At 38.0% G+C, this 26,193-nt stretch overlaps 1 protein-coding gene and 1 pseudogene across 2 annotated transcripts; both read left to right on the top strand.

The window, feature by feature from the left end:
- Positions 1-168: 168 nt before the first annotated feature.
- On the top strand, positions 169-9,591 carry LOC147570690 (uncharacterized; annotated as a pseudogene).
- On the top strand, positions 6,140-24,940 carry LOC147570689 (putative disease resistance protein RGA1). Of its 2 annotated transcripts, XM_086657221.1 has the most exons (3): positions 6,140-6,147; positions 21,432-24,784; positions 24,875-24,940. In XM_086657221.1, exons 2-3 carry the CDS (start codon positions 21,467-21,469, stop codon positions 24,899-24,901), a joined length of 3,345 nt encoding a protein of 1,114 aa, XP_086513347.1. In that variant the 5' UTR covers positions 6,140-6,147; positions 21,432-21,466; the 3' UTR covers positions 24,902-24,940. The 2 variants fall into 2 exon arrangements, with proteins under 2 accessions (XP_086513347.1, XP_086513348.1); XM_086657222.1 differs by lacking the exon at positions 6,140-6,147 and having other exon boundaries at positions 21,443-24,784.
- Positions 24,941-26,193: the final 1,253 nt, after the last annotated feature.

Raw genomic sequence — 26,193 nt, 5'->3', positions numbered from 1 at the left:
ATCAAATTCACCCACAACAATATCTTAAAAAAAAATGAAAAGTCTAGGGGACATGTGGAGTGAAAACCTTTTTGTCCACAAGAAAATTCACACACAACAGTATCTTCAAAAATAATAATTGAGAGAGAGAGAGAGAGAGCAAATGAGACCCCATCCTTACTGAGATAGAGAAAGAAAGAGAGAATAATGGCAACAGTTGAAGGTCTCCTAGTTAATGGTGTAACAGAAATCTTAAAGAAACTGGTGGGTGTGATCTCAAATGAGATTAGTCCTCTTTGGAACATGAGAAGTGATCTGAAAACTCTTGAGAAGACACTGGAGATGATTTTGGCTGTAATATTTGATGCCGAAAATCGACAAGTTAATGACAATTTAGTCAAGCTTTGGTTGAAAGGGCTCAGAGATGTGGCTTACGATGCTGACGACGTGCTCGACGAGTTTGCCTACGAATTAAGGTGCCAAGACCACATTATGAACAGTGGTCGTAAGCGAGACAAGGTAAACAATTATTTACTTTCAGTACCCAAAAACATCTCATTTGGTTCCAAGATGGCTACTAAAATCAAAACTATCAACACAGAATTAGATAAAATTACTAAGGAGATGGCTAGGTTTGGATTCAACCAGCTGGGTAGTACTAGTACTAGTAATACTAGTGATCATCTTCAATGGGACGGTCGAAACAGCACTGCCTCCTATGGAGACGACTCTGAAAGTAATGTCGAGAAGGAGAATGACATATCCAACATAATTAGCTCACTAATTAAATCACATGATGATGAAAAAATTTCTGTCATATCCATTGTGGGTATGGGAGGGATTGGAAAGACAACACTTGCTCAAAAAGTCTATAATCACCACACTTTAGCCAAACACTTTGACTTAAAAATATGGGTTTATGTCTCTGATCATGATATTGTTGTCGATAAAGTTTCAAAACATATCCTTGAGTCGATTAAGAAATCCACTTGTGACACGCCAACGACTGATGTGTTGGTAGGACGACTTCGTGAAGAGTTGAACGACAAAAGATATTTGTTAGTCCTTGACGATTTTTGGGACAAAGATATTGGAAAATGGGCAAGTCTTAAAAGTCGTTTGATAGTCGGTGCTCAAGGGAGCAAAATTTTAGCTACTACACGAAGCATTGAGGTTGCATCAAACGTTAGGGGAGCGGTTTCTCCTTACATTTTGCAACAGATTTCGGATGAGGGTTGTTGGTCTATTATCAAACACAGAGCATTTTCTCCTGGCGGAGCACAGGAGAGCTCAAATATGATAGATATTGGAAAAGGCATAGCAAGTAAATGTGGCGGTGTTCCCCTCGCAGCACAAATACTAGGAGGTGTTATGCACAACAAAAATCAACAACGAGATTGGCTGGAAATAAAAGACAAGCCCGTAATGAAAACCTTAAAAAGTGAAAGTAGAATTATCGAAATACTGAAATTGAGTTACGATCATTTGTCGCCTAATCTAAAACAGTGTTTCTCTTATTGTTCTATATTTCCTAGAGGCTGGGAATTTGAGAGAGAAACTATGGTCCAGTTGTGGACAGCAGAAGGGTTTGTTCCATCACCAGTGGAAGAAGAAGGAAATAAATGTTTTGATATTTTGGTAAACAGTTTGTTACTCCAAACTCAATCACCAAAACAGGATAAAAAGTACAAGATGCATGATCTTACATATGAGCTTGCACGAAGTGTTAGTGAGAAAAATGAGTTCTTGAATGTGAAGTTGAGCTAAATGGATGCCATTTCTAATCAAGAAGTTCGTCGTCTAGGGGTGGATTTTGACGAGAAAGAAATTCCAACAACATTTCCAAAGAAATTGCACAGTTTTCTTACCTTCAATACAATATATGGATGGGAATCTAATTGTGTCTTTAATAATAAGCACTTGCGCATATTAAGTTTGGCTCATCCAACGATTACGAGTTCACCTCTTTCTTTTGCCAAATTGAAACACTTGAGATACCGTAACCTCGAATGGTGCTCAGTCCAAGTACATGATTTGACTATCGGTGCTCTATATAATTTGCAAACACTCATATTAAACTATTGTAAAGATCTTCGAGGTCTCCCTAATGACATCAGAGCATTGAAAAATCTAAGGCATCTTGCTCTGTATTCATGTTATAAAGTTGAAGAATTGCCCAAGTGTATTTGTAGCCTATCTAACTTGCAGTTTCTGTTACTCCACAATTGTCATAAATGAGAAGGGTTACCCAGTGACTTAGGAAATTTGAAAAAACTGAGAATTCTTGATCTCACTGGTTCTGAGATAAACAAATTACCTGACTCCATTAATGATTGTCATGATTTGGAAGTGTTGAATGTTAGCTGGTGTAGACATCTAAGTGAGCTACCCAAAGACTTGGGAGCTTTGAAACTTTTACTTGTCCTAAATATTTATGGAACAAGTATAAGTGATTTGCCTGAAAGTATTATTGAATTGATGGAATTGACCGAGTTACATCTGGGGAACTGTCAGCCTCCCAAATACATAGGATACTGGACTAACCTGAGAAGTCTTACATCGTCCTACGACACCATAGGAACAATGTCAGGAATCGATCGCCTAACTCATCTTGAAACATTAATTAGGTATGATGTGAGTGGATCACATTATGCTGCTGGTGGTGGTGGTATTGGAGACCTGGGAGGTCTAAACCTCATTCGTGGTAACTTAACGATCAATTGTTTGAAGAAGGTAAGAGATGGTGGGGCAGAGGAAGCTAAACGAGCAAATTTAAGAGAAAAAAATCATATATTACGTATTTGATACTAAACTGGGGTCATCCTTCAGATATTGATGTTGTTAATGATGTTGACGAAAACAGACATTTGGATGAAGACGTACTGGAGGGCCTTCAACCTCATCCTAATCTGAAGAAAATGAGAATTGATGGCTATAAAGGTTTGAAACTTCCATCATGGATGACTAATATCTCATTCTCGCTACCAAATTTGGTGCAGCTAAAACTGAGAAACTGCAACGGAATTCAACAACTTCAAGGCCTTGGTCAACTTCTTCACTTGAAATGGATTCGTTTAGATCATACGGAAAATTTGGAAGAATGGATTGGGGAAGTGGAGGAGACAGCTTCTTGTTATTTTCCCATGCTCGTTGAGTTGGTCATTGAATTTTGCCCAAAGTTGATTACATTCCCAACTAATTTTCTTCTGATCAGGCTCAAGATTGAACAAGTCAATGCCAAGGTATTGAATATCACAAACTTCACTTCTCTGAAATACCTTGACATAGTGGATGTTCCACAACTTGAGTTCCTGCCGCGCCAGTTATTACAACCTAGACTCAAGACTCTGGTTATTAAGAAATGTCCAAATTTCCAAGGTTTCCTTCCACATATACAAGACATTGACTTAGATGACCTTGAGAGCTTACGCTTTTTGGATATTGAATGGTTGCATCCTCAATCTGATAGTACAAAGAAGGTTATTGAGAAGAAGTTTTAGCACCTATACTAACATATATGGTGATACAGGTTCGTCTTATTTACTATTATTTTTTCTTTATTAGACAAGACACATGCTTTTAGTTGTTCATGTTGGTTTTCATAACACAGTTATAATTTCCGTTTTTGTTTCTAAATCGATTTTATGAATAACAGAGATTTTTTATACCCATTTTCTCCACGGAGGAGTTTGAGTCAGTTGCTGAACCTAATGGATCAATTCACAAAGATTAACATTTACTCTGGTGGTTCAAGAGGATTGGGAGGTGGATTAAGAAGAGGATGGGATGCTAAACAAGATAAAAATGCTTTCTACTTGAACACAAGCATGCCTTAATGTGTTGTATTAAGTTACAAGGGTTACTCAGTGACATTGGAAATTTGAAAAAACTGGGAATTCTTAATCTCTTTAGTACTATGATAAGTAAATTACCCAAGTCGGTTAATGATTGTCATGATTTGGAAGTGTTGAATGATGAAAGGTGTACAAATCTTGGTGAGCTACCGAAGAGTTGGGAGTTTTGAAACGTTTATGTGTCCTAAATATTTCTCCAACAAGTACAAGAGATTTGCTTGCAATGTTACCGGATTGACGGAATTGACCGAATTAGACCTTAGTTATTGGAGATTTGAAACTTGGGAAACTAAACTTGGAAGGTACTAAAATCAGATTGTTACCGAAGTCATGTACTAGCACCGGGGGGCTATGCAATCTGGAGGAAGTAAATCTGGGGAAATTGGACCAACTTGACAAGTCTTACATGGTCTGAAAACTACACCATTGGAACAATGCAAGGTATGGATCAGCCTAACTCGCCTTGAAAGATTCGATAGGTATGATGTGAGTGGGTCACATTGTGCTGGTGCTGGTGGTGGTATTGGAGACCTGGGAGGTCTAAGCCTCATTGGTGGTGACTTAAAAATCAATTGTGTTCATCTAAAAGTTCAATTATTCATTTTGAGGTTTCATCTACCAATTATGTCCATCTAATGATTTAATAATAAGAATTCCAACAATTTCTCTTTAACTGATCAAGAATTCAATTTCATCTACCAGTTATGTTTTCCCACGTCAAAAATTTCTTTAGGTCAGTCATAATACATTTTGTGTGACTCCACTTATGTTCTGATAGGAAAATGAGAAAGAGAGTGGTGATCAAGTTGTTTTCCACTTTCCAAGTCTCAGGGTTCGAGACACACACACACATTACTAGACAATTGATCTTATTAGAGAAAACAGTTGTTCACAGTTACTTACAAGATAGAGAGCCATCTTCCACAACTAAGGATGCCACTGCTTTACTTTGTTCATGTTGATTGCCATAAGAAAACCCAAAACTAAAACTATCATGTCTTTCGTCGAATCTGCAACAAATGAAAGCTTTATCAGATGGGGTATAAGGAAGCTAATCGAAGCTAATCAAAAAAATAATTATCATCAGTATCCCATTCACCCGCCAGCAGGCGTAAAGCAGAAGAAAACATACCGAGAAAAAGATCATCAATGAAAACCAAGTAAACTAAAAACTGTTGTAGGTTACTCATTGTGTACTTTTAATGGCGTTTCTTCGACAATCAAATTCAAAACTAAGCACTATACTACCCGACAAAGTTCAGTTTCTCTGTGTATATTTTGTTTACCTAACGACTTCCAAATGAAAAAAGAAACACTTCAATCCATCACCAAGGCAATAAAAAACATCGCCCTTTTTTTTAAGCACTATCTCTCAGGAGGGTTACATGTATGTGTACGAGTACAAGCATGAGTATCTCTCACGATTTCGCCGAAACTACTATCCATCGGGCAACTGCTCGTTAGCTGATTATCCATGTTTTGAGATGTGATGAAGTAGAGGGAACGAGAGGAGATGAAGTGGTCTTTAATGTTCTAAATTGTTTTGAGAAGTGTTCACAAGTGTATTTCTGAAAAAAGTTGAATTTTTTGTATCCTTAAACACTAAATCCAACTGCCAGGTACTTATGGGGGCTAAAACGAAATGAACTCTTTCAAAAATCTAGGATTATTGAATATATGAAGTTGTTCATGTTGGTTGTCATAACGTACTTATTTCCACATTGTATGAAACTTTTCCAACAACACCATTCTAGGGTGGGTTTAGTACTTATGCAAATAGGATGAGAAAGTAGATTTTCTTATAAAAATCGATTTTCTACCCTCCGGTAAGAGATGAAAAGTGTGAAAATTACCTTCTTGTGAGCAAATGAAATAGCCAACAACCTTCGGTTACAAGTGATAGAATGTTTAGTTTCCACACCACAGGTCAAGGATTGGAAGCACGCTTACAATTAGAAAACAAAAACAAAAGTTGGAACAAACTTTAAAATATTTTCTCAATGAATACAAAGTTATTAGTTGAGAAATTCTATTTATCCCTCCATTTTGGCCTTAAAAAAGAACTAGAGACGGTTCAAGGAACCATCTTATCCACGAGGAAATCGACACACAACAATATCTTGAAAAAACCTAAAAGTCTAGGCGACATTTGTGGTGCAGAGAGGATTCAAGAAAATACGAAAAGTCTAGGCCTACATGTATGGTGAAAACCATCTCGTCCACAAAAAAAATTCACACACAACATTATCTTCAAAAATAATAATTGAGACTCTCCATAAAAAGAGAATAATTGAGCAAATGAGACTCATCACTACTGAGAGATAGAGAAAGAGAGAAAGACAGAAAGCAAGAAAAAGAGAGAGAGAATGGCACCAGTAATTGAGGGTCTCATAGTTAATGGTGTAACTGAAATCTTGAAGAAACTGTTGCCGCAGATTGGTCCTGTTTGGAACGTCAAAGGTGATCTGCAAGCTCTTCAGAAGACACTGGAGATGATTTTGGCTGTAATATCTGATGCCGAAAATCGACAAGTGAATGAAAATTCAGTCAAGCTTTGGTTGAAACGCCTCAGAGATGTCGCTTATGATGCTGAGGACGTGCTCGCCGACTTTGCCTACGAATAATGCGTCGAGATCACATTGTGAACCTTGGCGGTGAGCGAGACATGGTAAGCGATATTTTACTTTCAGTACCCGTAATCAACAACATCTCATTTGATTACGATATGGCTAATAAAATCAAAACTACTAACACAAACTTAGATGATCTTACCAAAGATATGGCTAAGTTTGGATTCAACCAGCTGGGTAGTACTAGTACTACTGATCATCTTCAGCGGGACGACCAAAACAACACTGACTCCTATGGAGATGAAACGGAAATTAATGTCGAAAGGGAGAATGATATATCCCACATAGTTGACTTGCTGATTAAATCCCATGATGGTGAAAAGATTTCTGTCATATCCATTGTGGGTATGGGAGGGATTGGAAAGACAACACTTGCTCAACAAGTCTATAATCACGAGACTGTAACCAAACACTTCGACTTAAAAATATGGGTATATATCTCTGATCGTGATATTGTTGTGGATAAAGTTTCAAAAGATATCCTTGACACAGTTACTGGATATACTTGTGACACACCAACCACTGATGTGTTGGTAAGTCGACTTCGTAAAGAGTTGAACGGTAAGAAATATTTGTTAGTCCTCGACGATTTTTGGGACAAAAATATTGGAAAATGGGCAAGTCTTAAAAGACGGTTGGTAGTCGGTGCTCAAGGGAGCAAAATTTTAGTAACTACACGAAGCTGTGAGGTTGCATCAAATGTTGGGGGAGCGATTTCTCCTCACATTCTGCAACAGATTTCAGATGAGGGTTGTTGGTCTATTATCAAACACCGAGCATTTTCTCCTGGCGGAGCACAGGAGAGCTCAAATATGATAGACCTAGGAAAAGGCATAGCAAGTAAATGTGGCGGAGTTCCCCTTGTAGCACAAACACTAGGAAGTCTTATGCACATAACAAATCAACAAAGCGACTGGCTGGATATAAAAGACAATCCCGTAATGAAAAGCTTAGAAAATGAAATTAGAATAAAGGAATTACTGAAATTGAGTTACGATCGTTTGTCGCCTAATCTAAAACAGTGTTTCTCTTATTGTTCTATATTTCCAAGGGGCTCTACGTTTAATAGAGAAACTATGGTCCAGTTGTGGATAGCAGAAGGGTTTGTTCCATCACCAATGGAAGAAGAAGGAAATAAATTTTTAAATATTTTGTTAAACAATTCCTTACTCCAAACTCATTCACAAGTACTAGATAAAAAGTACAAGATGCATGATCTTATATATGACCTTGCACAAAGTGTTAGCGAGGATGACGAGTTCTTAAATGTGAAGGTGAGCGAAATGGATGCCATTTCTAACAAAGAAGTTCGTCGTCTAGGGGTGGTTTTTGACAAAAAAGAAATTTCAACAACATTCCCAAAGAAACTGCACACTTTTCTTGCCTTCACTGCAAGGGGTCCATGGGAATCAAACTGTGTATTTAGTAATAAGTACTTACGCGTATTAAACTTGAGTTATTCAATGATTACGAGTTCACCTCTTTCTTTTGCCAAATTGAAACACTTGAGATACCTTTGCCTCTCATACTGCTCAGTCCAAGTACATGATTTGACTATCGGTGCTCTATATAATTTGCAAACACTCATATTAAACGATTGTAAAGATCTTCGAGGTCTCCCTAATGACATCGGAGCATTGAAAAATCTAAGGTATCTTGGGTTGTCTTGGTGTTCAAAATTTGAAGAATTGCCCAAGTCTATTTGTAGCCTGTCTAACTTGCAGTTTTTGACCATCCAGTTTTGTGAAAGATTACAAGGATTACCCAGTGACATTGGAAATTTGAAAAAATTGAGAATATTTGATCTCACTGGTTCTGGGATAAATAAATTACCTGACTCCATTAATGATTGCCATGATTTGAAAATGTTGAATATTCGCGGTTGTGAAAATCTTGGTGAGCTACCGAAAGACTTGGGAGTTTTGAAACGTTTACGTGTCTTAAATATTTCTGAGACAAGTGTAAGAGATTTGCCTGACAGTATTATTGAATTGAAGGAATTGACCGAGTTACATCTAGGGAACTGTCAGCCTCCCAAATACATAGGAAATTGGACTAACCTGACAAGTCTTAGATTAGATATGTATGATGTGAGTGGATCACATTGTGTTGGTGGTATTGGAGACCTGGGAGGTCTAAACCTCATTGGTGGTGAGTTAATGATCAATTATTTGAAGAGGGTAAGAGGTGGTGGAATAGAGGAAGCCAAACGAGCTCGTTTAAAGGAAAAATCAAATATTACGTGGTTGATGCTAAACTAGCAGAGTCCACGTTCAGCTACTGATGATGATTATAATGATGACGATGATGATGTTGATGAAAACAGGCATCGGGATGAAGACGTACTGGAGGGCCTTCAACCTCATTCTAAGCTGAAGAAAATGAGTATTGATGGCTATAAAGGTTTGAAACTTCCACCATGGATGACTAATATCTCATTGTCTCTACCAAATTTGGTGCAGCTAGAACTGCGAAAGTGCAACGGAATTCAACAACTTGGAGGCTTTGGTCAACTTCCTCAGTTGATATATCTTCGTTTAGATCATTTGGAAAATTTAGAAGAATGGATTGAGGAGGTAGAGGAAGCTATTGCAGCAGAATCTACCGGATATTCTTCTTCTTGTCATTTTCCCATGCTTGATAGGTTGGTCATTAAATATTGTCCAAAGTTGATTACATTCCCACCAACTACTTTTCCCATGCTTAATGAGTTGTTCATTAAAGTTTGTCCGCAGTTGATTACATTCCCATCAACTAATTTTCCCTGTCTTGAGAATCTCATCATTGAACAAGTCAATGCCAAGCTATTTAATATAAAAAACATCACTTCTCTGGAACACCTTCGAATATGGGATTTCAGTGATATTGGCGAAAACAGACATTTGGATGAAGACACACTGGAGGGCCTTCAACCTCATCCTAATCTGAAGATAATGGAAATTCATGGCTATAAAGGTTTCAAACTTCCATCATGGATGACTAATATCTCATTCTTTCTACCAAATTTGGTGCAGCTAAAACTGAGAAACTGCAACGGAATTCAACAACTTCAAGGCCTTGGTCAACTTCTTCACTTGAAATGGATTCGTTTAGATCATATGTGTGAGAGGCGGTTTAGTTGGGTTTAGTTGGCAGTTTCCAAAACTCATAGGCGGTTTCAAACATGGCAATAGGCGGTTTAAGCAATAGGAGGTTTGGATTCAATTTCTAAATTTTGGTTCAATTTAGGAGGGATGCCACCGGCTTATATTAATTATAAAAGGGGTCTTGAGTGTTTGTAAACAACATCAACCAACACAAGCAACAACAACTCTTCTTTAGAGAGAGCTAAAGAGAGAGAGCAAGTGAGAGAGAAATTTTTTGTTCATAGTTTTGAGCGGTGTTAAATTTCTCGGTCGTCGAAGATCTAGTATAGAAGGTTAATTTCTATACGGTACCATCTTGGGACGAACTTGCGGGTTGTGTGAGTAGTCTTCATCTATCCTTCAATAAAGATTTCTTGTTCGCCCGAGGACGTAGGCTTTAAAGCCGAACCTCGTTAAATTCTGTTCGCATATTTGATTTTGGCTTAGCTTTTCGATTAATCTTCATAATCGGATCAATTTCTAGGATAGGTTCGATAGCTTCCGCGACGAATGTTCTAACAATTGGTATCAGAGCCTTGTTGAGATTGAACGAAGAAGAAGATGGGATCGAGAAGTGGTACGGTCAAAGCAGGGAAATATGAGATAGAGAAGTTCAATGGGAAAAACGATTTTTCTTATTGGCGGATGAAGATGAAGAATCTGCTAATCTCGCAGAAATTACACAAGACGTTGACGGGAAAGAAACCAGGAGATATGTCAGATGAGGATTGGGAGGAGTTAGATCTCGAAGCACGGGCCACCATTATGTTGTGTCTTGAGAGGGACGTGGCATTCCTAGTAGACGGAGAAATAACGGCGGCGAGTGTGTGGTTAAAGCTAGAAAGCAATTTCATGACGAAAACATTAACGAATCGGGTCTACTTGAAATCCAAATTATTCACATGTAGAATGGAAGAGGGTTCTTCTATTCAGGATTATGTGAATAGGTTTGACAGGATTATCTCAGATTTGAAGGATATCGATGTTAAGGTTGAGGATGAGGACCAAGCCCTCATATTGTTACTTTCATTACCTAAATCCTATGAGAACCTTGTTCAAACTTTGATGCTTGTTGGTGATAGTCTAAGCATGGAAGAGACGAGAAATTCGCTATTAGCGGATGACCTTCGTAAGGTTGCTACTAGCAGTATGGCGTCGGGTGGAGTAGACAAGGATCAAGCACAAGGGTTGTTTGTAACGAGGGGGAGGAGTAATGAAAGGGGAAAGGGAAAGGGCGGGAAATCTAGATCCAAATCTAGAGGCTCTTTCAAGAAAACGTGCTTTAGTTGTGGTGAGCTTGGCCACTTTAAAGCGGCTTGTCCAAAGAGAAAGTTGAAGCAAAAGAACGAAGGCTACAAGGAGAAACAAGAGATGCAAGAGGCGGGATATGTGTCAGAAGAGGCAGACGAATGTTTCTCGGTGACAGAGGTGTCTGAGAAGATCTTCGATAAGTGGATGCTTGATTCAGGGGCGTCACACCATATGTGTCCAAATAGGGAGTTGTTTACTACCTATAGGAGTATAGATGGTGGTACAGTTATACTGGGTGATGATAGTATATGTAAAACTGTGGGACTCGGAACAATACGGATCAAGATGCACGATGGAGTGGTGAGAACATTGACGGACGTAAGACACATACCCGATTTGCGGAAAAATCTAATTTCCCTTGGTGTGTTGGAGCGGAACGGCTGTAAGATAATTATAGAGAATGGCTCCATAAAAGTCGTTAAGGGTTCTTTGGTGGTAATGAGAGGTACTCGTTACGGTAATTTATACAAACTTTTGGGGACAACAATTACTGGAGATGTAGCAGTAGGAATCAGTGGAAGGGATCCAACGGCTAGTACGAGGCTTTGGCATATGCGCCTTGGGCATATGTCAGAAAAGGGTCTAACTATGATGTGCGGGAAAGGCTTGTTGAAGGACATGAAGAAGCCTTGCATGGAGTTTTGTGAGCATTGTGTGTTCGGGAAGGCACACAGGGTGACGTTCTCTACAAGCAAGCACAGGAGCAAAGAGGTATTAGACTACGTACATACCGATGTCTGGGGACCGGCAAAGTTACCTTCCAAGGGTGGTTCCAGGTATTTTGTTACATTCGTTGATGATCATTCGAGATTTGTCTGGCTTTTTTTTCTGAAGCATAAGAATGAGGTATTCAACACATTCCTGGTGTGGAAAGCAATGGTTGAGAACAAAACTGGTCGAAAGCTGAAGACGTTAAGATCGGATAATGGGACCGAGTACACGGATGGGGCATTCAAGGAGTTTTGTAATCAGGAAGGCATTGTGAGGCACTGGACAGTAGTAAACACACCTCAACAGAATGGAGTCGCAGAGAGATTGAACCGTACACTACTTGAGAAGGCTAGATGTATGCGCTCCAATTCGGGATTAGGCGTAGAATGGTGGGCAGAATCTGTTGCTACAGCTTGTTATATTGTGAACAGGTCTCCACATTCTTCTTTAGATGGCGGCATACCTTACGAGGTGTGGTCAGGTGAACATGCAGATTACGGGAGACTTAAGGTTTTCGGTTGTACGGCCTATTACCATGTTAAAGGTAACAAACTTGACAATAGAGCAAAGAAGGCAATTTTCTTAGGATATGCTACAGGAGTCAAGGGTTATCAGCTATGGTGTACGGAAGACAAGAAGTTTGTAATCAGCAGAGATGTGGTGTTTGATGAGTCGTCTATTGTAGCTATGGCGAAAGCTACGGTGCCTAGTTGTGGTGATGTTGGGTCTACTAAAGCTCAAGTAGTGGAAGTAGAAGCCGAAGACCAACGGGTTTCTAGGAATCATGATCAGGTGGAGCATCAGGCTAATACCCAGGATGAGGAAATTGATGAACCCGATCATGAGGAGGTTCAAGGGGAAGGTACACAAGTTTTACAACAACAGCAGCAGGATGTTTCGGTACACACTAGGCCGAAACGGTTATATAAGCCGGTACAGAGGTTAGGGTCAAACAAACCTCTTAGGCATTACGGGCAGGCAAATCTGGTTGAATATGCACTCTCGGTGGAAGACGACGAGCCGGTCACCTTCAAACAAGCTATCACCGCGGCGGAAAGAGAGAGTTGGTTGGTTGCTAGGCAAGAAGAGATGGAGTCTTTTCACAAGAACCAGACATGGGAGGTTGTCCCATTGCCCGAAGGTAAGTCTGTTATTGGTTGTAAATGGGTGTACAAAAAGAAAGAGGATTCTTCCGAGATCAAGGGTACAAAGTATAAGGCAAGACTAGTGGCCAAGGGTTATGCACAGAAAGAAGGGGTCGACTACAATGAGATTTTCTCACCGGTCGTGAAACATACTTCTATTCGGGTGCTATTGAGTATTGTTGCTCACAGTGATCTTGAGCTGGAACAACTCGATGTTAAAACCGCCTTCTTGCACGGAGATTTGGAAGAAGAAATTTATATGGCTCAACCTGAGGGATACAAGGTTGAGGGTAAAGAAAATCAAGTATGTCGTTTGAGGAAGTCTCTTTACGGATTGAAACAATCCCCTCGCCAATGGTACAAACGATTTGATTTTTTCATGCTAAAGCATGGTTTTCGCAGAAGTGACTATGATTGTTGTGTATACATCAAGAAGCTTCGCGAAGGTGACTTTATTTATCTCCTTTTGTATGTGGATGACATGCTTATTGCTTCTAGAAGCATGGTGGAGATAGATAAGTTGAAATCTCAACTCAGTCAAGAGTTTGAGATGAAAGACATGGGCGCTGCAAAGAAGATACTGGGAATGGAGATTAAGAGAGAGCGATCAAGTAAGAAACTATACTTGAATCAGAAAGGTTACATCGAACGAGTAGTTTCTCGATTTGGGATGCAGAATGCGAAGGCGGTGTCAACACCTTTGGCACCACACTTCAGGTTCTCGGGAAAACAATCTCCCACTACTACGGTGGAGAAGGATCATATGGATCGTGTACCGTATGCTAGTGCAGTTGGCAGTTTGATGTACGCTATGGTGTGTACTCGTCCGGATATTTCACAGGCGGTCAGTGTGGTTAGTAGGTTTATGGCAAACCCGGGAAAGACACATTGGGAAGCTGTGAAGTGGGTCTTGAGGTACTTGAAGGGTACTGTTGATACGGGTTTGTGCTTTGGTGGAGACACATGTCAGGTAAGCGGTTATGTTGACTCGGATTATGCTGGCGATCTAGATAGAAGACGATCTACTACTGGTTATGTATTTAAGGTACATGGTGCTCCAGTTAGTTGGCGATCGATGTTACAATCTACAGTTGCGTTATCTACTACGGAGGCCGAGTATATGGCTATGGCCGAGGGTGTGAAGGAAGCATTGTGGTTGTGGGGTCTTCTGGATGATCTAGGGATTAAGCAGGAGTGCGTGGATGTATGGTGTGATAGTCAAAGTGCAATCCACTTGGCGAAGAATCAGGTTCATCATGCTCGTACTAAGCATATCGATGTCAGGTATCACTTTGTACGAGATGTCATAGAGGAAGGTGATGTTTCTCTAATGAAGGTACACACAGATGAGAATCCCGCGGACATGTTGACTAAAGTGGTGACATGTAGCAAGTTTCAGCATTGCCTAGAATTGCTACAAATCGGCTCGTGTTAAGTTGCCCGAAAGGACGTAATGGCGACAAGGTAATCTTTATGTGAAGGGTTGGTAGAACTACGGTAGGCTTGATCCTATAAAAGGGTGCGTAGGCAGCCATGGTCATATGGCGCAGTCGGATGAAGTTACAAGAAGCAAATATATCTTACAAGGAGTATCCTGGTGTTCGTCCAAAATTTGAAGTATATCAAATTGTGTACGAGGTGGAGAATTGTGAGAGGCGGTTTAGTTGGGTTTAGTTGGCAGTTTCCAAAACTCATAGGCGGTTTCAAACATGGCAATAGGCGGTTTAAGCAATAGGCGGTTTGGATTCAATTTCTAAATTTTGGTTCAATTTAGGAGGGATGCCACCGGCTTATATTAATTATAAAAGGGGTCTTGAGTATTTGTAAACAACAATCAACCAACACAAGCAACAACAACTCTTCTTTAGAGAGAGCTAAAGAGAGAGAGCAAGTGAGAGAGAAATTTTTTGTTCATAGTTTTGAGCGGTGTTAAATTTCTCGGTCGTCGAAGATCTAGTATAGAAGGTTAATTTCTATACGGTACCATCTTGGGACGAACTTGCGGGTTGTGTGAGTCGTCTTCATCTATCCTTCAATAAAGATTTCTTGTTCGCCCGAGGACGTAGGCTTTAAAGCCGAACCTCGTTAAATTCTGTTCGCATATTTGATTTTGGCTTAGCTTTTCGATTAATCTTCATAATCGGATCAATTTCTAGGATAGGTTCGATAGCTTCCGCGACGAATGTTCTAACAATATGGAAAATTTGGAAGAATGGATTGAGGAAGTGGAGGAGACAGCTTCTTGTTATTTTCCGAAGCTTGTTTATTTGTACATTGAATATTGCCCAAAGTTGATCACATTCCCAACTAATTTCCCCTGTCTTGTGGAGCTCACCATTAGACAAGTCAATGCCAAGGTATTGAATATCAACAACATTATCACTTCTCTGCAACACCTTCACATTGTGGATTTTCCACAACTTGAGTTTCTGCCGCGTCAGATATATCATCCTAGACTTACGCATCTGATCATTAGAGAATGTCGTAATTTCCAAGGTTTCCTTCCACATATACAAGACATTGATATACAAGCCCTTGAAATGATACAAATTTTAGATATTGAATGGTTGCATCCTCAATCTGATAGTACAAAGAAGGTTATTCAGAAGAAGTTTAGGCCCAGATGGTGATATAGATTGAGGCAGCAGCAGTGATACCCAACTAAATGAGGCATCCAGTAACACAAAGCCAAAAAACAGAAAACGTCGATCTCAGAATTGAATTTCCTATATTATTTGAAAATTCTGTTTGTTTGAAAGTTTTGTTGTTCATTTTGAGGTTTCATCCACCAATTATGTCCATGTAATGATTTAGTAATAAGAATTCCAACAATTTTTCTTTTAATTGATCAGAGTTCAACTCTGTTTCCAGGTTTTATTTGATGATACAGTTACGCTTTCCCACGTCAAAAGCTTCTTTAGGTCTAGGGTTCCAGACACAAATACCTAACTACCTTCCTAAAAAAAATGATAAGGAGAATTTGAATTAAACAATATTGATCTTATTATAAGTTTCTTTAAATATCACCGTCTATTTGTTCAGTAAAAACTTGTTTTATGAGCGTGAAATGAATAGTCCCACATGAGAGAAAGACGATATAACAACCAAGAATTTTCTTAGTATCAACCACTAAAACATTGAGCTAAAGTAGATGATATAGTCTTCTTACACTTTCTATATTAAACTATAACTGGTACTCGCCAAGGATTTTCCTAGTAGCTCGTTCTACATCGATCTCATTGTTTTCTACTAATAAGGAGTAACAAACAATTCAAGAAAGGTATGTTCATATATAACAAGTATATACTTATGTGGATTTCTTAATGATGAAAAGGGAGTATATATATATATATATATATATATATATATATATATATATATATATATATATATATATATATATGCCAATTCTATTTTCTTTTTGGTTATTCTCGGCCTCATTCTTCTTTTTCAATCTCTTCTTTCAATCTCTTCTTTCAATCTCTCATGACTCAATACATCAAACACAATTTACAACATTCAAATGTGAGTTATTAACAACATTACCTATTTACAACTGATTTGAGTTTATGAACAAACCACATTTACAAGTTGATGTGGGTACAAGCAAATGTGAGTTATTAACAACATTATTACCTATTTACATCACCTTCCATGCCAATGTCATATTGGTTGTCTATCAAATAGATCTCTATTTGTTGCTAAGCACATGAGATGGCTAGAAAAAGTGATATTTTTTTTAAAGTAAACTTTAGATATAGCATTCACAAATAGCACCAAACATGTGGACACAATAAATTTAGATATAGTATTCACAAGTAGTATTAAACATGTGAAACACAATAAATTTTTGCAGGATATAATCATGATGAATAAGATGGCCTAGTATAATGTATGAGTGTGATATGTTTGTTTCTTGTGTGATACGTCAACTCGTGTGTTTTTCACGTGTATATATCTTTCTTGTATTCTTCAAAAAAATGTAAATCAATCTAACGACTCAGGCGTGCATAACAACTAAGTTGGACACACAAGAAAGTTCTATTTGATTGGCTTTCTTTTAGGCTCTCCTCCTTCATTTATTTGGGTGCATGTATATGGATTCAATGATTCAACTACTAATGTTGGAAATTTGAAGCTTTTTCTCTGTTTAGGAATTTTGAAGCAAAGATGGTGGTTGGTGGGGACAAGTATTAATGTTGGAATTGAACTGAAAAGATGAGAGATGCTTTGAAACCTTCAAATTTGTTTTCCTAATTTTGTTAATTGAATGGGACAACAGGGGGGAGCCTCTTAAATTATGGCCTCACTTGTGACAGGAGTACCATGTCTTTTCTACCTACATTTTTCTCAATAACTTATATATACTAAATTTTTTTATATCATATCATGATAACAGAATAAAATGCGAGTACTAAAATGCAAAAATAATTATCAGGGGTGAAAGAATTCCGTAAAAAACATAATTAAGGATGAAATTAAGAAAAATTGTGTAATAGTCCCACATTGCTCGCAAGAGTGTCCAGAGTCTGGGCTATAGATGTACGCTCAAGCTTAGTAAGTACCGAGGCCTTTTGGATCGGCTCATGGTGCCTTCACCAAGAACAAAAGTTTGTATCTGTGTGAGGTGGTTAAAGCAGAGACAATATCGACAAAGCATTAAAGCCAATGAGAGTAAAATAGCTAGAGAAGAAAGAGGACCCAAATACCTTACTTTTTGTTATACAAATTTTGTTCCCACACACAAGTACACAACACCACTTTATCTTAGAGCATCCGGATGGTTGGCCCAGACTAATATCAAAAAAGAAAAGTCTAGGCGACCTGTGACCGTTCCTCGTACCTTCTTGTCCAGAAAGAAATTCACACATGGAGATGATTTTGGCTGTAATATCTGATGCCCAAAATCGACAAGTCAATGAAGATTCAGTCAAGCTTTGGTTGAAACGCCTCAGAGATGTCGCTTATGATGCCGACGACGTGCTCGACGACTTTGCCTACAAATTAAGGCGTGGAGATCACATTATGAACAGTCATCTTAAGCGAGACAAGGTACGTAATTGTATACGTCTGTCTTATGGCTAACTTTCCCGTACATGAAATACTCTGGAGCAAGATACCCAAATGTTCCAAATATACCATAATGACTGATTGACTTTTTGTGTTACTTCCATAACTCTGTTACCTGTGGTCTGAACTCCTCAGAGTCAAGAGAGAAGAAGGTTTGAAGATCTTACGTCTTCATGTGTAAGAGAGGGTTCCTAGTTTGGCAGTTTCAAATTGGGTTTCAATTGGTTTCTAATTTTGGTGGCTTCCTAAGTTATGGTCGGTGGATGGCTTAGGCGGTTTATCATAGGCATAGGCGGTTTCAATTGAAATTAAAGGTTTCCAATTTTGGTTGATGTCACCGGCTTATAATGATTATAAATAAGGGGTTGAGTTCTTTGTAACATCTTCTTCGCGGCTAAATGTCTTATTTACTAGATGTCAATGTTGAGATCCTCAAATCAAAAGACATCTCCAATGCAACACTCTAAAAACCTAAAAATAACTTAGGTGTCATTTCCTAGATGGTTAGATTTGCTTTTAATGTTGAGTGGCCAATTGAGATCCTCAAAAGAAATCTCAAATATTGAGTTTCTTCTTGAGATATCTCAATATTAAATGATGCCACATCATTTTGAGATCCAAATTGAGTGTTGCATTGGAGAGAGTTTTTTACAAAAAATTCAAAAAATCCTAGGTGACACTCTAAATTTTTCCATTTGAGTGTTGCATTGGAGATGCTCTTAGTATAAGTTTCTTTAAACATCACCGTCTATTTGTTCAGTAAAAACTTGTTTTATGAGCGTGAGATGAATAGTCCCACATGAGAGAAAGACGATATAACAACCAAGAATTTTCTTAGTATCGACCACTAAAACATTGAGCTAAAGTAGATGACCGACCGACCTTAGTGCCAAGTGGCTACTTTTGAGGGTTAATTATCATCTACAAAATCATATGGCTTTATACATCGATCTCATTGTTTTCTACTAATAAGGAGTACCAAACAATGTTCATATATAATAAGTATATACTTGTTTGCATTTCTTAATGATGAAAAGGGAGTATATATATATATATATATATGCCAATTCTATTTTTATTTCACTTTTTGCAGTGAATGGGGGGAGTAGAAAGCTATATGGTGCGGTAGCAACTGAATAGTAAGTATTCAAACTTTAGAAGAGAAAAGAAATGAATGTTTTGACGATCTAGAATTGTGAAGCATATTCAGTTTTTCTCCTTTGACATTGGATAGTTGGAATAGTGTTTGAAATATAGATATGTGAATGGTTTTGATTATTTGTTAATGTTTTTTATATTATTAATTTGAAATGATGGGATCAATGCAAGTGTTAACTTTTTGTTACGGGAGGTTTCACAAAAACTGTCACAAATAACAAACATCATCGACGGTTTTCTAGGCGTCGATACCAACTGTCAGTAATAATATCACAATGGTGTTCTGACGGCGGACTCCATGTAGTTGCTGAACACTATTAGCTGCGTATGTAGTCCATTAGTGACTGTTTTCTAACGTCACTAAAACTCTTTTATTTTATAGTGATAATAAGGATATACTTATCTGCATTTCTTAATGATGAAAAGGGAGTATATATATCTGCCAATTCTATTTTCTTTTTTGGTTATTCTCTCTTCTTTCAATGTCCCAAAACATTCAAAATGAATCAAATTTATTTCATTCTATGTTCTTCGATTTGAGTTGAACAAATCACGTTTACTGGTTACAACTTGACGTGGCTACTAGCTAATGTGAGTTATTAACAACATTATTACCTATTTACATCACCTTCCGTGCCAATGTCATATTGGTTGTCTATCAAATAGATCTCTATCTGTTGCTAACCACATGAGATGGCTAGAAAAAGTGATATGTTTTGTATATATCACGTATATTTTTTTCTATCACTTTAGTTGAATGGTAAAAGGGCAAAAATTGGTTGAGGGGTAAAAATGTAAGCAACTAATTTCTGCCCCTCAACCATAGTCGTAGCTTCAATACTTTGTGCAGCTAATGAGACCACTATGCAAAGTAAGTTTTTTTTTTTTTTACTTTTTTTGAATCAACAAAATTCGAACTTTTGTTATTTTCAAAAGGAAGACATACTATTACCATTCAATTAAAGTGAACTTTAGATATAGTATTCACAAATAGTACCAAACATGTGAACACAATAAATTTTTGTAGGATATAATCATAAGTTGCTACGAGTTAATGCAACAACGGCCAACAAGTGTGTTGTGTTTGTTTTTTGTATGATTCGTCACACACGTGTGTTTTGCACGTGTATATATCTTTCTTGTATTCTTAAAAAGATGTTACTCGATCTAACGACTCACGCGTGCATAACAACTGAGTTGGACACAAGAAAATTCTATTTGATTGGCTCTCCTCCTTCATTTATTTGGGTGCATGTATATGGATTCAATGATTCAACTACTAATGTTGGAAATTTGAAGCTTTTTCTCTGTTTAGGAATTTTGAAGCAAAGATGGTGGTTGGTGGGGACAAGAATTAATGTTTGAATTTTGTGAGAGAATTGAAAAGATGAGAGATGCTTTGAAACCTTCAATTTTGTTTTTCTAATTTTGTTAATTGAATGGGACAACAGGGGTAGCCTCTTAAATAATGGCCTCACTTGTGACAGGACCATCTCTTTTCTACCTACATTTTTCGCAATAACATCATATATACTAAATTTTTGTATATCATATCATGATAATACAATAAAATGCGAGTACTAAAATGCAAGAATAATCATCGGGGGTGAAAGAATTATGTAAAAAACATCAATTAAGGATGAAATTAAGAAAAATTGTGTAATAGTCATACATTGCTCGCAAGAGTGCCCAGAGACTGGACTATAGGTGTATGCTCAAGCTTAGTTTATACCGAGACCTTTTGGGTGGGCTCGTAGTGACTTCACCAAGAACAAAAGTCCTTACCTGTGTGAGATGGTTAAAGCAGGGACAATATCGGCAAGTGTTAAGGCTTGGGGCGTTACAAAGTGGCATCCGAGGCTCCGAACCGAGGACGGCCCTTCGCTGAGGGTGGGGGATTGTAATAGTCCCACATTGCTCGCAAGAGTGTCCAGAGACTGAGTTATAGGTGTACGCTCAAGCTTAGTAAGTACTGAGACTTTTTGAGTGAGCTCGTGGTGCCTTCGCCTAGAACAAAAATTCGAACCTGTGTGAGGTGGTTAAAGCGGGGACAATATCGGCAAGTGCTAAGGCTTGGGACTTTACAAATTGCAACTAGTTTATTAAAGTATGTTCCGATTTTCCAACTTTTTTCGGTTGTTGTAGATAAAAGAAAGGGTCCTAAAAGAAATTCATCAAAGCATTAAAGCCAATGAGAGTAAAATAGCTAGAGAAGAAAGAGGACCCAAATACCTTACTTTTTCTTATACAAATTTTGTTCCCACACACAAGTACACAACACTACTGTTCCTCGCACCGTCTTGCCCACAAGGAAAATTCACACATGGGTTGCCAAACTTCTTGTCCACACAGAGAAAGAGACATAAAGTCATAACTCAATGAATAGAGAGAGAGACAGAGCTCCATAAAAAGAGAATAATTGAACTCCATAATGAGATTCATCACTACTAGGAGAGAAAGTGAGAAAGAAAGAAAGAGAGAGAATGGCAATAGTTGAAGGTCTTCTAGTTAATGGTGTAACTGAAATCTTGAAGAAACTGTTGCCGGTAATCTCAAATGAGATCAGTCATGTTTGGAATATAAGAGGTGATCTGAAAAATCTCGAAAAAACACTGGAGATGATTTTGGCTGTTATATCTGATGCTGAAAATCGACAAGCGAATGATAATTCAGTCAGACTTTGGTTGAAATGGCTCAGAGATGTCGCTTATGATGCTGACGACGTGCTCGACGAGTTTGCCTACGAAATAATGCGTCGAGATCACATTATGAGCCATAGTCGTAAGCTACACAAGGTATGCAATTTATTTTCAGTATGCAAAAACATCTCATTTGATTACCAGATGGCTACTAAAATCAAAACTATCAACACAGAATTAGATAATATTACCAAGAAAATGGCTACCTTTGGATTCAAACTAGGCAGTAGTACTACTAGTACTACTACTTGTACTAGTGATCATCTCCAATGGGGAGGCCGAAACAACACTGACTCCTATGGGGATGACTCTGAAATTAATGTCGAAAGGGAGGATGATATATCCAAGATAGTTGACATGCTGATTAACTCAGATTCACATGGTGATGAAAAAGTTTCTGTCATATCCATTGTGGGTATGGGAGGAATCGGAAAGACAACACTTGCTCAACGAGTCTATAATCACCCGACTGTAACCAAACACTTTGACTTAAAAATATGGGTTTATGTCTCTAATCGTGATATTGTTGTCGATAAAGTTTTAAAAGATATCCTTAACACAATTACTGGATCTACTTGTGACACACCAACAACTGATGTGTTGGTATGTCGACTTCGGGAAGAGTTGAACGGTAAGAAATATTTGTTAGTCCTCGATGATTTTTGGGACAAAGATATTGGAAAATGGACGAGTCTTAAAAGTCGGTTGGTAGTTGGTGCTCAAGGGAGCAAAGTTTTAATAACTACACGAAGCGTTGAGGTTGCATCAAACGTTAGGGGAGCAATCGATCCTTACAATTTGCAACAGATTTCGGATAAGGGTTGTTGGTCTATAATCAAACACAGAGCATTTTCTCCTGGCGGAGCACGGGAGAGCTCAAATATGATAGATCTAGGAAAAGACATAGCAAGTAAATGTGGTGGTGTTCCCCTTGCAGCACAAACATTGGGAAGTCTTATGCACAACAAAAATCAACAAAGCGACTGGCTGGAAATAAAAGACAATCCAGTAATGAAAAGCTTAGAACATGAAAGTAGAATAAAGGGAATATTGAAATTGAGTTACGATCATTTGTCGCCTAATCTAAAACAATGTTTCTCTTATTGTTCTATATTTCCAAGGGGATGGGACTTTGAGAGAGAAACTATGGTCCAGTTGTGGATAGCGGAAGGGTTTGTTCCATCACCAATGGAAGAAGAAGGAAATAAATGTTTTAATATTTTGGTAAACAATTCATTATTCCAAACTCATTCACCAAACCAAGATAATTATTATAAGATGCATGATCTTATGCATGACCTTGCACAAAGTGTTAGTGAGAATAACGAGTTCTTAAATGTGAAGGTGACCAAAATTGATACCATTTCTAACCAAGAAGTTCGTCATCTAGGGGTTGATTTTGACGAGGAAGAAATTCCAATAATATTTCCAAAGAAATTGCACACTTTTCTTACCTTCAATGAAAGGTATCCATGGGAATCTAATTGTGTATTTAGTAATAAGTTCTTACGCATATTATACTTGAGTGATTCAACGATTACGAGTTCACCTCTTTCTTTGGCCAAATTGAAACACTTGAGATACCTTAACCTCAAATACTGTTCAGTCCAAGTACATGATTTGACTATCGGTGCTCTATATAATTTGCAAACACTCCTATTAATCGGCTGCGATGATCTTCGAGGTCTCCCTAATGACATCGGAGCATTAAAAAATCTAAGGCATCTGTCTCTTGTTGGATGTTCAGAACTTGAAGAATTGCCCAAGTCTATTTGTAGCCTGTCTAACTTGCAGTTTATGTTCATCAAGGAATGTACTAAATTAGAAGGGTTACCCAGTGACATTGGAAATTTGAAAAAACTGAGAATTCTCGATCTCTCTTGGTCCATTAAGATAAAGAAATTACCTGACTCCATTAATGATTGTCATGATTTGGAAGTGTTGAATGTTCGAAAATGTGAAAATCTTAATGAGCTACCGAAAGAGTTGGGAGCTTTGAAACGTTTACGTGTCCTAAATATTTCTTTAACAAGTATAAGAGATTTGCCTGACAGTATTATGGAATTGACGGAATTGACGGAGTTACATCTGGGGAACTGTCAGCCTCCCAAATACATAGGAAATTCGACTAACCTGAAAAGTCTTACATGGTCATACGACGCCATAGGAACATTGTTAGGTATGGATCGCCTAACTCGTCTTGAAAGATTAGATAGGTATGATGTGAGTGGGTCACATTGTGCTGTTGGTGGTGGTGGTATTGGAGACCTGGGAGGTCTGAATCTCATTGGTGGTCACTTAATGATCAATTGTTTGGAGAGGGTAAGAGGTGGTGGAATAGAGGAAGCCAAACGAGCCAATTTAAGGGGAAAATCAAATATTACCCTTTTAGAACTAAACTGGCATGGTCCTTATGTAGCTATCGATGATGATGATGATGTTGACGAAAACGGACATTTGTTGGATGAAGACGTACTGGAAGGCCTTCAACCTCATTCTAATCTGAAGAAAATATTTATGGATGGCTATAAAGGTTTGAAACTTCCATCATGGATGACTAATACGTCTCTACCAAATTTGTTGAGGCTAAAACTGCAAAACTGCAAAGGAATTCAACAACTTGGAGGCCTTGGTCAACTTTCTCACTTGGAAACGCTTATTTTAGATCATATGGATACTTTAGAAGAATGGATTGAGGAGGAGGAGACAGTGTCTTGTTATTTTCCCATGCTTGTTGAGTTGGTCATTAAATATTGTCCAAAGTTGATTACATTCCCAACTAATTTTCCCTGTCTTGTGGAGCTCACCATTGAACAAGTGAATGACAAGGTATTGAATATCACCGACTTGACTTCTCTGACCCACCTTGAAATAGTGGATGTTCCACAACTTGAGTTTCTGCCACGCCAGATATTACATCCTAGACTTAGGTATCTTCTCATCACAAAATGTAGTAATTTTCAAGGCTTCCTTCCACATATACAAGACACTGATTTACAAGCCATCGAGGGGTTACTATATTTTAATATTGAATGGTTGCATCCTCAATCTGATAGTACAAAGAAGGTTCTTTCGAAAAAGTTTACTACTATTGGGATACAGGTTCATCTTATTTACTACTTTTATACTCCTCCTCTTCCTGTACTAGTTAGTAGATTGCTGCTTCTTTATGTTCTATTTTTCTTTATGAAGCGCAGAGAGGGTGGTGATCTAGATTGAGGCAGCAGCAGTGATATGCAACTAACTGCGGCATCCAGTTGTTAGTTTTCCTTGGTAAGAATTCGTAAGTTTTTATTTCAATCAAATCTTCTTTATCAATTACAAACTCTATTTATAGGTAGAGTTAACTCAAGAGAAGAGAAACAGTTATTAGTAGTTTGTTAGCTAACTAACTAACTTTATTGTTACAGGTAACTAACTCATAGGAGTGCCTAAAGTAAAGGAGAAGAAACTTTGTTGAGCTGGGCCAGGATTACTGTTTGACCTTGACTCGCTGACTTGGACCGAAACCCTAGTCCTCTGACTGTTTACTATGGTTGACCATATATAAGTTTGTATTTGTAACCACAGCCTCATTTATCTGATTCTCTCAAACCCTAGTTCTCACACCAGTACAACAAAAACAAATTGAAGAAATCAAAGACGTTGATGTCAGAAGTGAATTTCCTATTTTACTTGAGACGCTATAATTCTGTTTGTTCATGTGAGTTTTAGAGAAATTCAGAGAGAAATTCAGAGAGAGAGAGAGAGAGAGAGAGAGAGAGAGAGAGAGAGAGAGAGAGAGAGAGAGAGAGAGAGAGAGAGAGAGAGAGAGAGAGAGAGAGAGAGAGAGAGAGAGAGAGAGAGAGAGAGAGAGCGAGAGAGAGAGAGAGAGAGAGAGAGAGAGAGAGAGAGAGAGAGAGAGAGAGAGAGAGAGAGAGAGAGAGAGAGAGAGAGAGAGAGAGAGAGAGAGAGAGAGAGAGAGAGAGATTGTCTTATTGATCAAAAGAGGAATTAACCCATATTTATACAAGTAAGGAGTGTTAGTCTAGAAAGAGAAAGTAGTAACTTGAATAACAAGTAACTAACTTTCACATATTAACAAATTTAACTAACTCACACTCTCATTACACCCATTATATTGACACTCTCATATCATAAGCTATATAAACTCTCTAGTAGTTTAAAAGTTCTGTTATTCAATTTGAGGTTTCATCATCAATTATGTCCATGTAATGATTTAGTAATAAGAATTCCAACAATTTCTCATTAACTGATCAGAGTTTCTGTTTCCAAATATTATTTGAGAATTAGTACAAAGAAGCTAATTGAAGCTTGAAGATCGACTCCAACTAAGAGTTGTTGACACAATTCCAAATATAGATTATAGTCCCGATTATTTTATATGAGTACGAGAAAAACTCAACTTTAATGAATGAACTGGAGAGGGTGAAGACTAAAATAGAATAGGAAAGAACAACAAAAGCTATTTTGGTGTTTTTTTTTGGTGACCAATACGCGGACAACCGTTT

Source organism: Eschscholzia californica, unplaced genomic scaffold, assembly GCF_041429995.1.
Source record: "Eschscholzia californica isolate CP2 unplaced genomic scaffold, dmEscCali1.0.p SCAF_1, whole genome shotgun sequence".
Classification (NCBI taxonomy): Eukaryota; Viridiplantae; Streptophyta; class Magnoliopsida; order Ranunculales; family Papaveraceae; genus Eschscholzia; species Eschscholzia californica.
Note: the sequence above shows the minus strand (reverse complement) of the source record. Positions and strands in the feature narration are given on the sequence as shown.